Genomic DNA, 12,670 nt, shown 5'->3' with positions numbered 1-12,670 from the left:
TATCCTGCACATCCTTTGGAAACATGGTAAGTGAAGAAAAATATATCAAATATATATGTGTGTATGCAATTTTAAAATGACTTACATCATTAATACATTATTACAAATTAATAATGCATAAAACTGTTGGTTATGCATAAAACAACCCTGAAGATATATCACTAACTTGACAAAAACAAATCTTCCCATCTCTCTTTCTCACACTCAGACGCAGGGCTGGGTTTCCACTTGCTCCCAGCAGCCTTCTCTAATTCTCTCTTCCATGTGCCACCTCTATTACCAACCCCAGCCACTGAAGGACCTCTTCCTTCCATAAAGAACCAGGGCACTTTAAAAAATATTATTTTGTGGCAGGGGAGGTGAGCCTCTCAGGATGCCATACCACTGCTCCAGAGTGCTGAGGAGCAGAGCTGCCCCCAAGTGCAGAGGAGGTGAGCTGTGCGGGCTCCAGCATACCCACCCACCCCACCCCACCCCCACCCCCTGTGGCTGTGCCAAGCCATTACCTGGATCCACACCACAGAGTTGCAGGGGTCATAAAGGACATTGTTCTGAGCTCAAGAAGATAGACAAGAAATGAACAACAGAAAGAGGGCCTCTCTGAGGCTCCTTGATGAAAATTAAAGCCCACTGGAAGAGTAAAGAAGATCTCTGCAATAAAGGCACACCAGACCATCTTAGCTGGGGGAGCAGCGATGTGGACCACAGTGGTGCAACTGCAAGCAGATCCCAGCCAGGGCTCTGCCCCAACCCCAGAGGCCGGGGCACACCGGCCCAAGCCAAGGGCCCACCTGGAAAAGACCTCCACAGGCACACAAGCAACAACAAGAGGTTTGCCCCAGTAACATCAGTAATTGCACAAGACCCTAGCCAAAAGCTTGCTCACACAACAGGATCTGGGGTGCACAGCCACCAGCCAAAGGCCCTCCCAGACAACAGCTACATAGGGACCACAGCCAGGGGCAAACCTAGATACCATCCCAAGTGTGCACAGGCCCCAGCCAGAAGACCACACAGACAACAGGTCAGCTCAGGGACCCAGAAGGCCAGCACTCTGAACTCAGGAATTAGTGTACTGGTGAGCACCAGAGAAAAGGCTGCTCAGTGGCTTGCTGAGCATTGAAGACCACTGGGTGAGCAAAAACTTGCCTCAACAAAGGTACAGCAGGCTGCATCTGTTGAAATGAGAGGGCATGAAAACAAGTCTCAAAACCAGACTTCCAGATCACCTAAGGCAACCCCAAAGGGAAACAAGATGGAACAATCTGATACTCAACCTCCTGGACTCCCTGATCTGGAAACAAAAGATGATGTGGAAAAAATGAAATCAGAAATAATTTCTCAGATAACAGCAGAGATTGTGCCCATAGTGCAAGACATGATTAATAAATCAAGAGTGGACACAGATAAAAAAAAAATAGAGGAGCTGAGGAACATGATAGAATCCCAACATAGGAAACAAATGGAATCCATAAAACAGATGCAAACAGATTTCCAGGAGATTAAAAACTCCATTGAAAGTCTACACAGCAGAATGAGCCAAGGTGAGGACAGAATTTCAGATATAGAAGATAAGATTGCAATTAGTGACCAGGAAAAGAAACATTTCTTTAAAATAGTAAGGGACCATGAGAAATCAATCCAGCAACTTCTAGACAATGCAAAGAAAAATAACATAAAACTGATAAGAGTCAATGAAGAAACAGGAGAGAGTGCAGATGACATAAAAAAGACTGTTCACAGAAGTAATGGCAGAAAACTTCCCAAGGCGGGTGGGGGAGAACTTGACATACAGATAAGTGAGGCATATAGGACTCCAAATAGCCTTGATCAAAAAAAAAATCTACACATAGGCATATAATTGTTAAGATTCCAGAAACCCAACAGAAGAACAAAGTTCTACAAGCAGTTAGAAAAAAGAAATAAATCACATACAAAGGAAAGCCCATCAGAATCACAGCAGACTTCTCAATGCAAACCCTCAAGGCAAGAAGAGCTTGGAGTGATGTATTCCAAGCCCTAAAGGCAAACAGCCTCCAACCCAGATTGATGTACCCTGCAAAACTATCTTTCAAAATGGATGGAGAAATAAGATACTTTCATGACAAAGAGCACCTCAGGAACTTCATGAATACCAAACCAGCACTCCAAAAAATTGTAGACAATATCTTAGGAAAAGACAATGAGGATCACAACCCCAGGAAGCCCAGCAGAATGAATCCATCAGGCGCGACAAGAAATCAAATGCAAAGGGGGAGAATCCAACAAAAAGAAAAAGTCATGACAAGGATAAGTCAATAATCAACGTTAATGGTCTCAATTCACCAATCAAAAGAAATAGACTGGCAGAATGGGTCAAGAAGCAAGATCCAACAATGTGCTCCATACAAGAAACACAATTAATTCAAAAAGAAACTCATAGACTGAAAGTTAAAGGGTGGAAAACAATACTCCATGTGACAGGAACCCGAAAAAAAGCAGGAGTAGCTATCCTCTTTGCAGATCAAGTGGATTTCAAACCAAAATCTGAAACACTTCTGGTCCCAAGAATTTCAGACAAGGGATAGTCAATTTGTATGTACAAATCTGTTGTGAACATGTGTTTTCATTTCTCTTAAGTAAAAAGAACAGAATTGTTGATTCTTAACAGTAATATAAGAAATTCTATATTGTTTTCCAAAATAGCTTGTTCATTTTACATTCATGTTAGCAGTTAGAAAGTTCTAACTGGTTCACACTTAAGTTGACATTTGTTCTTTTAAAACTTTTAACTTAATCTCCCTAATGAGTGTATAATATGATCTTGTTACTGTACTGATTAGTATTTTTCTGATTCTAGTGTTACACACCTTTCCTTGTGCTGTACTCGCTATTTATCATCTTCTTGTGTCTACTTTTTAATCAGGTTGTCTATTAATGAGCAGTAAGAGTACTTTATATATTCTGGTCATAGGTTATATGTATTATAAATGTGTTCTGTTTAAGGACTACTTTTCATTCTCTTAACAATGTTTTTTAAAGTTCTAAATTTTGATGGAATCTCATTTATCAATTTTTTTCTCTTATACATTATGTTTTTTGTATCCTAGGAAATTCTTGCCTACCCTAAATTCATGCAAATTTTCCCTTATAATTTCTTCTTAAAGTTTTATAGTTTTAGTCTTTCAAATTTAGGTTCATAGATCCTTTCAAGTTATTTTTATGTATGGAAATAAAGAGTTGAGGTTAATTTTTTACATACAGAAACCAGGTGTTGTAGTACTATTTGTTGAAAACTCTGTCTTTTCCTCTGCTCTTGAGTTGCATTTATGTTCTATAAAATGTTAATGGTAAATAATCTTTCAAAAATCAGTGGCTCTATTTCTAGATTCTCTGTTTTATTCCATTGATCTATGTGTCTTTCCTTATGCCAATATTGCCTTGATTACTGTAGCTTTAGAGGAAGTCTTAAAATTAGGTAATAAATGTCTTCCAACACTGTTATTTTTTTTCTTTTTACTTTTCTAGGTTCTCTGTACTCCTACATAACTTTTAAATTCCAATATCCAATTCTTCATTTATAGCAAGTATACATAGACCTGAATTTTTATATATACCTTCTGTTTTCTAATCCTGCTAAATTCAAGTACAAGTTCTAGGGGCTCCTAGAGATTTCTTAGTATTTTCTCTGTAGATGAATATTTCATCTACATATAAAGATTTTACTTCTACCTTGCCAATCCTATGCTATTTGTTTCTTTTTATTGCCAGACTATTTTGGTTTGGGCCTATGTTTCAAAGTTTAATGGGTACATGAAGAGTAGGCACATCTACCCTTGTTCCCCAGCTTAGGGAGAAAGCATTGTATCTTTTCCATTCATAAGGCGTTTTTGCTGGAAGTATGGAGTACATATCTTTGATCTGTTGAGAAGGTTCTATTCTACTTCTAGTCTCCTGATAGTTTTTACCATGAACAGCTGTAGAATTTAGTTCAATACCTTTTCTGCAACTACTGATAAGATCGTATGGCTTTTTCCTTTCCTCTGTTAAAATGATGACTTATGGGGATGGACCTTCCAATGCTGAACCAACACTGCCATCCCTATAATAAAAACCACTTTCTACATCTTGCCATATCTAACTTCTAATAGTTTGTTTTGTTAAACAAATTTTTATCTATGTTCATACTTTTTTCCTTCTATTATCTTTACACAATTTTAATATTAGCTCAATGTTAATTTCCTAAAATGAGGGGAGAAGTGTTCCTTCTTTTTTCTGCTTTAAATGTTTGATATCATTCATCAGTCAAAATGTATACGAGACTATTGTTGTCATATAGGTAGGTTTTCAAACTAGGAATATACTTTCTTTAATAGGTTCTATTCAAATTTTACATTTTCTCCAGAGTCAGTTTCATTAAATTGCCTTCCAAGGTATTTCATAGAAGTTGTCAAATTTATTTCAAAAAAGATTTTTGTAATATGCTTTCTATGTCCTTTTAAATTCTGTAAAATCTGTGGTAATTTCCTCTAAATCTTGGTAATGTAAAAATATATAATTGATATTGTGTAATAGGAAGAAAAGGTCTAAAGGGGTAGGGGAAATGGGAGGGCTAGAGGAAAGGAAAGAAGGGAAAAGAAAATATATGAGAAAAGGAAAAAAATGGAAACAAAGTTTTTGTAAATAGGAAAGGGTGCAGGGGGTGAAGGGAGGGCAGGGGAAGGGGGAAAAATAAGAACCAAGATACATCATGTAATGGTACAAGATCCCAATGATGAATGTAACTGTATTGTATACCTAAAATGTACCAATAAACTTAATGGGAAAAAAGAAAGAAAAAATATTACTTTGTGACATTTTTAATCCACAGTATTGTTCTCTATGTCTATCTTTATCCAGCCTACTCATTGATGTGTAAACTTCTCCCTACCATTAGGACAACAGAAATGGAAATATTATTTTATCTGAGTATGTGGCTTGGTGGGGTTCATCTCATTTCTGAATTTGAAACTTAAAAAAAATCTTTCATTTCTGTGTGCATTTCATTTTTGCATTCCCCATATACATTGGCACCAAGGGCCAGGGATTTAGCCCAGTGGTTCTGTCGCCTGCCTTGCAAGCGCAAGGACCCGAGTTCGATCCCCGGTACCAAAAAAAAAAAAAAGTTAAACATTGGAACAAAGGGTATAGTGAATATGGGTCAGTACCCTGAAGCCAAGTTGTCCCATTAGACTATGTTAAATTAATCCCTAGAAAAGTATATATATAATATATATAATACATATATTATGCTAATAATATATATATAATTGAATCACAAAAGTTGATTAATCTAAAATGTAGGTAGACAAGGTCCTGAGTTTGATCCCTGGTACCAAAAAAAATAAAAATAAAATAAAATATAGGTAGAAAAGTGGAACAACAAACAAATGGGGCATATAGAAAACAATAGCTTGATGATAAATTCAAACCCAATCATCACCATAACATTAAACATAGATGAGCTAAGCACTCCAATTAAAAGGCAGAGATTTTCATTTTGTTCAAAAAGTATTGCCCAACTAAATGCTTAAAGACAGGTTAAAATAGACAACAGAAAACAAGGATATGAACTCACAGGAGAGGCCTGGGAGGTAGATAGATGTCATTCAAATATAAATATATAAATAGTTATTGAAACTAGGACACATGCTATCAACCAAAATCAGAATATAACTTGTATGGATTTAAGATGTTTGGTTTTTCCAAAAATTGTGTCTTAAGTCTTTGGATAAAATTAAAATTGGACATCCTTTGAGTTATACAGGCTTCAAAACTGTATATCATCTTCCTCCTCACTTATTTGCATTAGTTATTTGACTTTTGAAACTTTTGATTTTGTAACTCCTAGTAAGTAAATTGACCAGAATATGTGAGAGGGCCTATATTTACCAATTTCCAAAACCTAGACCAAGACATATGATAAGGAATAAATAATACCTCACTGGGGGAACTCAGGTTGTATTTAAATCTGGTTTGTTTTCCATGAACTGGTTGCATGATCATTAGCAAATGGCTAGCTCTTCATGGGCTTGAGTCTCCTCTTGAACAAAATAAGAGAGAATTAAGCCTAGTTATTGAAGTTCTCTTGCCTTTGAACAGGCTCTGCTTCTACAACACCTGTTTTAACAGGTAGCAAAACAAATAGTAAAAGAGTATTGTATAGTAGTCACTCAAAAAAGTTTTGTTTAAAATTCTAAGTAGATCTCCACTCTGTTTCTGAGAAGCCACAGTTGAAGTTGAATGGCAAATACTCACATAATCATCTGTGGCATCTTTCACAGCGGTCATAGTTATCACCAGGACCAAAGGCACAATGGTGGTAAACCAAGTCAAGGAGGAGATTTCTGGAATTAGCTGAAATAAATATTTCAAATAGTTCAGAGCTTTTTAAATTGAAAACTAAATCTCACAATTCCTTCAATTATATAAGACATGGCAGAAATTAATGGGGTTGGTTATATTCAGTAACTTATATACATGTAGAATCCCATTCAGTAATTTAAGTGTTTGCATTGAGTTATAAGGTACATAGAGTAGAAATACCATCTGCCAGCTTTCAAACTACCTGACCAAAAAAATAAAAATTTTAAAGCAAGCCAAGGAATAAGACTCTTGAAATCTTTCACAGATGGCGATCCTTCCTCAGGATACTAAGTGCCACCTGTCTTCCCAACTCCTTAGCTCAGCTTTTAATGATTCTACCTATCTTTTTCATGCCAGTTCTCAAAGAGAGATCCTTTGATCCTTTGAGCATCTACCTCGCACTGAGCCAAGCATTTTCCAAATATCACATCATTTGATCCTCAGAAAAGTTCAGTGAGCTCAAGTCTGTAGTAGAATTGTTTTGTACAAACCCACTGGACTTGTATTCCATGTATAATATGCATTCATGCACCATGGAATCCATTGTGAATGGTGACCTGGGGTGGGAAAATATTGCAGTCCTGGTTATCATACCCTATTTTATAAATGAAGTATCTAAAAGACCAAGGAACCAGGCCAGATTTTCTGCTAAAATATGAACCTAGGGCTCTTTGACTCCAAAGCCTATTCCCTTGTTCCTTAGCTCCAATGCCACCACTTAAGGAAGACATGCTGACTGTGACATGACCCTCTGAGGCAGGTGGTCTTCAAATGGGGTTCATTTGGGGGCTGCTTCAGCACCAGGGATGAATAGGAGGGAGATGGTCCATAGATGGAGATCAACTCACCAAGTAACTCTAAAATAAATCAATTTTATACAATAGCTTCTGCGTGAGTTTTTAATTTCAAACACCTCTGAGGTTAGATGGGAGGAGTAAGTTGTAATATTCTATAACACAGTAGGTGACTATAGCTTACAATTTATTATATATGTTATAAACAACTAGAAGGGTTGGGGATTTAGCTCAGTGGTGCTGCTGCCTGCCTCACAAGTGCAAGGTCCCAAGTTCAATCCCCCGTACCAAAAAAAAAACAACTAGAAGATGGGAGTCAAAGTTCCCAACATGAAGAAATGGTTAAGAACATTTAAGGAGATGAAAATGATAATTGCTCTGGCTTGACCATTATTCACTGTTACATGCATCAAATTATCACACTATAACCCCAAAATCTGTACATGGTTATGTACCATTTAAAAGTTCAAAATTTTTAACTCAATAAGAAAACAAAGCAAAACAAAAAAAAGCCTCTGAGAACACAGCAAAAATATTGAGCAAGTAGAGAAAAACTCGATTCTGCTCCTATTTTCTCATTAACTCATGGTGAATGCTTTGCACGTCACCTAACCCCTGGATCTTGTTTCTTCATCAACAAAAGAAGTGGAACTAAGGTACCTCAAATGTGCCTTCCAAATGTAAACCTGTATGAGCAAGAGCCTTTGACCACAAGTTAAAAAGCCACTAGAGAAATGAATTCAAAATTCTGGAATAGAGTGAAGGGTATATGAAGAAATCAAAAGCAAAAGCAATGGGGGTAGGGGGTGTAGATTCTAAATTTTTTTTGAACAAATAGTAAGTTGTTCATTCATTTTTGTTTGTTTACTTGTTTATCTGTTCTGGCTTTGATTTCTGTGTTTTCCTCATCAGCACTCAGTTCTTCTTAAATATATCCTCACTTCTTAGAATTCTATCCCCTCTACTTTCAGTCCTTGTAAATTGGTGGACTGACTAATCCTGGCTCCAATTTTGCATGTAATCTGGGTTAAGCCAATCACTGCATCAAATTCTTGAGCCACAGTGATCAGGTTAGAAATGAGGATATAGCTGGGTGTGGTGGCACACACTTGTAGTCCCAGCACTTGGGAGGCTGAGGCAGGAGAATCACCACAAGTTCGAGGCCATCCTGGGCTACACAGTGAGTTCAAGGACACCCTGAACTACATAGTGATACCCTGTCTCAAAAAAAGAAAGAAAGAAAAGAAAAGAAAAGAAAAGAAAAGAAAAGAAAAGAGGCTATAGCTCCAATCAGAGAAAATTCCAAGATTTTTGATGGAGCAACAAAAAAGTAATATATTCTCTCCCTTTCTCCCTCTCTCTCTCTCTCCTCTTCCCTCCCCCTCTCCTTCCCCCACCTCCTCCTCTCCCTTTCTCTCTCTTATTCTGGAATTGAGCTGGAAAGCTGGTCTAAAAGTCTTAAAGCAGGGCCTGGAATTTAGCTCAGTGGTTTCGCCGCCTGCTGTGCAAGCCTAAGGACCCAAGTTCGATCGCCGGTACCAAAAAAATAAATAAATAAAAGTCTTAAAGCCACTAGGGCCACGAGGTACAGAGGACCTCCCTAAGAACATGTCCAATATGAAAAGAGAACCACAGGAATTTGTTAATGCCTATGAATCTAAACATATTCAAAAGGAGATATACCCCTGCATGTATTTACCTTTTGCTTATGCTAATTTAAATCTCTGCTACTTATAACTAAAAGATTCTTAATACAAATAGTTAATCAATTAAAGAAAATACAGTCCTCAAAGCCTTTAATCCACACCTCGAATATGTAATCCATCTTCTTACCTCTTATAATTAACACAGACCCTAGCACATTCTGAATCTGCCATCTCAGCCTGATTAAATTATCTAGAATAAATACCAGGTAAATAACTGGCTAATATGACCTGTGTGTGAGGAGAAGCGTATCTTTCTTGATTTATGTATTTTTCCCTCCCACAGTATCAGTGAAAGCTGAAACTCTGTTTAAGCCCAAACTTTAGTCAGATGGGGAGAAAAAGATTACTGACTGCCAATTAACCACTCAAAACTGTGAAATCAGTCACCCTGCAGGAGATAACATACACCCTGCATAATTTATTTTATGTATACATAAAATGTGTCATTGTTTTTAAATTAAAATGAAATTTGACAAATTAAGCCCCACAACCTTCTTGGGCTTAGTCAGCTAAGATTCTTGGCCTCTGCAGTCTTTGTGATGTTGACGTGAAAGGGAGATGAAGGAAGGAGGTTTGAACAGTAATTATTAGGCTCTGGTTTGGTTCAAATAAAGTGCAAGCCTACATTTTAGTCTGACCTCGGTGTTTAAAATGATTAATACACTAGTTTTTACCCAATCCTAGCCCTCCCACATTTGTGAAGAGAAACAGCAAAAATAACATTAAAAATCTGATAAGAATGGTTTTACCTAGTCATGAACATTGAGCTAAGTAAATTAACAGACTTTTTCAAATTCTATGAATACTTTTAATAAATAGATCATGAGGAAATAAATACATTACCTGTAATATCAGAAGGAAAAGGAAATAAGCATTTGCCACTCTTTGGAACTGCTCAAATAAATTAATTGGCAAGAAGGTGATGATGCTGTATTTGGATGTGTGGATACGATTATCCTGAAAAAGAAATAGCATCAGGTAAGTTTGAGGCAAGGCATTGCTCATTATAGTGCTAAAACTTACAAGGTTGAGCATGAGTTGTGCCAGAGCAACAAAAGATGAGCCAGTTATCTGGGAAATGTTAAACTGAGGCCCTGAGACTCCCAGTTTCCCTACCATGACATGCTCCTAACACTAGGGGAAATGGCTTTTCGGTACCACAAAATCAGCCAAAACTAAAAACTACATTGAGTCCAAAAGTCCTCTTTTCAGATTTTTTTACCCTTAAAAACATTCACTTATTTGGTAGACACTGGTTGAGTGCCTACTATACTACAGGTATTTTTCATGCTGGGGAACTGGGATAGAAGGAACTTTGGTGGAGATCAATGGTCCACCTTCCTGAAACATGATCCCTTTAGGGGCCTGGAGGGGCCCTAGGTCTGTCTTTAAAGGGCTCCTGTGTGGGGAAACTCACTTCCTTCCAAGGCCAGAAGTACCCATTTCAGAAGGGGAATTACTGGAAAGTTCTCTGATGAGAAGCCCAAATCTGCCTCCCTACAACATCTTGCTGTATGCCAAGTTCCACTCTTGGGGTCACAGAGACCAAGTCTAAGGCCTTTCCATGTTGGTAACCTTCAAATATTTGAAAACCTCCCATAGAACTTCCCCACATCTCCTCTCCTCTGATCCACATTTCCAACCCCTCAGCTTTCTCCACGACTAGCTGTGTGAACAATTCTTTCTGGTCAGCCTCTTCCAGATCCCTCCCCACTTCTCTGCATCCATCTTATGACAGCACCTACATGCAAACATGAATTATAGGGCTGCTCAACCAATCCATGTACAGTAGAGACTTGAATATCTCATATTCTAAACTATTATATTAACAAGCGCTAAAATTTCATTAGCATTGTGGGTTGTGTCTCACTGTGTAGTCATATTGAATTTTGATCAACTGAAATCCCTAGGTAATTTCTACATAAACCACTGTTAAATCAGATTTACCTTCCTAAACATTTACAGTTAATTTCTCAAATATTAATGTACAACTTCTTTCATATGTTTCTATTATACCAAGATAACTGGGAAAAAATTTTATTTTTTCCTTTGTGGTGCTGGGGATTGAACCCAGGGCCTTCACACTGGGCTACATCCCCAGTTCTCATTTTTTATTTTGAGACAGAGTCTTCATAAGTTACTAAGTTGCCAGGGCTGGGCTCAAATTTAAGGATTCTCCTGCCTCCACCTCCCAGAGAGCTGAGATTACAAGCATGTGCTGCATTTTTAACCTTTAAGGTACTAAAATGTTAAATGTTCCTCCCAGCTTTGCGTCATTACAAAATTTCAAAAACATACCATCTATATAGGCTTCCAAAGACCACAGGTAAATAAACACGTTAAAAAGAACAGAGCCACAGACAAAAAAAAAAATTCATTAAAACAACAAAGCTGTAAAAAAATTAAAATTAAAATTAAAAAAAAACCAAAGTTGTGATAAACTAACAGAAACTTCTCCACAGATTGATGTTAACACCTTTTTTCAGAGATTACAGAAAACATACTGAATATGTTTTATTTAACCACTTAGAAACACATCTAATCACATTTCTCTATGGCTTAACTCTTATCCACAAACACAGCATGGGAAATTTAGAGCTGCATATTCTGCTGAAATTCAGAATCAACATGCCCAGAATAAGACGTTTTTAAGTGAGATTGCTTTAGTGTGACTTGTTTAAGCTCCTAGTGACCACTGCTACCTGTTTAAAGAAAATATAATCATCTGATAAGTGACCACTTAAACATTCACTAGCAATCAAGGTGTCCACCTCTGGGTAGCAAATTGTGGGAAAATAAGAAGATGAAGGGAAGAGTTTCCGACTTAGTTGGTGTGTTGCACTGTAACCATGACAACTGTCTGTAAACAGGGTGGGCTGGGAGGGCAGTTGTGAGAACTGTCAATTGCATGTTTTCCTTAAGAGAGGACTTGGAAAAAATAATACAGAAGACAGAAGCTAAGGAGAAAACCCAGATAGCCAAAAGTATCTTCTATTCTTAATTTTGTTTCAATTTTTCTTCTAGTTAAAACTTCAATAGAGGCTAAGCTTGCATTTTGCTAAAAGGACAGATTGAATATCTGTGATAGTCTCATTCATAGCAGGAATTTCAGAAATTCATGTGCAAAATATAAGTGAAGAGCCAATTATGTGGGACAGCGTGATAATGCCAAACAAGACCAATGACAATTTTCTCCTCGGTACTCAGCTTGACATATAGCAATGACGTGTTGTAATTTAGTCACAGATGAGGTGCCTGGCAGAGCTTCCACTCGGACCAAGGAACACGGGCTCCCCCTCCTGGGCAAGCTCTGGAGCCATCTACTTCCCCCTACTTTGTTTTCCAGTCAAAAGGAGACCAGTTCCACTGCCATTGCTGTGTCAGAGAACGTGAGCCATGGTGGGCCCTAAATCAGGCGCATTCCAATCTAGTCACTTCATTGACCCTAACCATGGGCTTCCAGTCGAACACCAGTGCAACTCACTCCATATCCCACACTGGAGATCCTCAGCACCACCCTTTCAGAGCCACCTTCCTTCCCACCATGGATTCTAGAATCTTTTACAATAAAAATCCCATGAAGGAATGTCTTCCTGAAAATCGGCTGCTTCTCCTTCTTCCACCTTACTCTAATGACTACAATGTCTGAGTATAGATTCCAGAAAACTGCTCCCCAGCCCAGTTCATGCTCACCTGTCTGTACTCCAGCCTCATCCTCTCTCTTAGGCCCCAGATGTCCTCCTTTCTGCCCATCTCAGCCTTTGGATTGAGTCTGCTTCATCATGG

The 12,670-nt window shown here is 37.9% G+C and overlaps 1 protein-coding gene across 9 annotated transcripts in view; it reads right to left on the bottom strand.

Moving 5' to 3' along the window:
* The window catches only part of Atp8b4 (ATPase phospholipid transporting 8B4 (putative)), a 220,421-nt gene that overhangs the window by 157,188 nt on the left and 50,563 nt on the right, over positions 1-12,670 (bottom strand). For 8 of the 9 annotated variants that reach the window (XM_087180903.1, XM_087180900.1, XM_087180905.1 and 5 more), the window contains exons 5-6: positions 9,728-9,841; positions 6,277-6,375 (exon numbers count right to left, since the gene is read on the bottom strand). In XM_087180903.1, coding sequence (XP_087037029.1) covers positions 6,277-6,375; positions 9,728-9,841 — 213 coding nt within the window. The remainder of the gene's footprint in view (positions 1-6,276; positions 6,376-9,727; positions 9,842-12,670) is intronic. The other variant, XM_087180914.1, reaches the window with a different exon arrangement.

This window comes from Heterocephalus glaber, unplaced genomic scaffold (genome assembly GCF_053883595.1).
Source record: "Heterocephalus glaber isolate CG9 unplaced genomic scaffold, H.glaber_assembly_v1.0 deba00000122, whole genome shotgun sequence".
NCBI classification, from domain to species: domain Eukaryota; kingdom Metazoa; phylum Chordata; class Mammalia; order Rodentia; family Bathyergidae; genus Heterocephalus; species Heterocephalus glaber.
The sequence above is the reverse complement of the archived record's forward strand: the minus strand, read 5'-3'. Positions and strand labels throughout refer to the sequence as shown.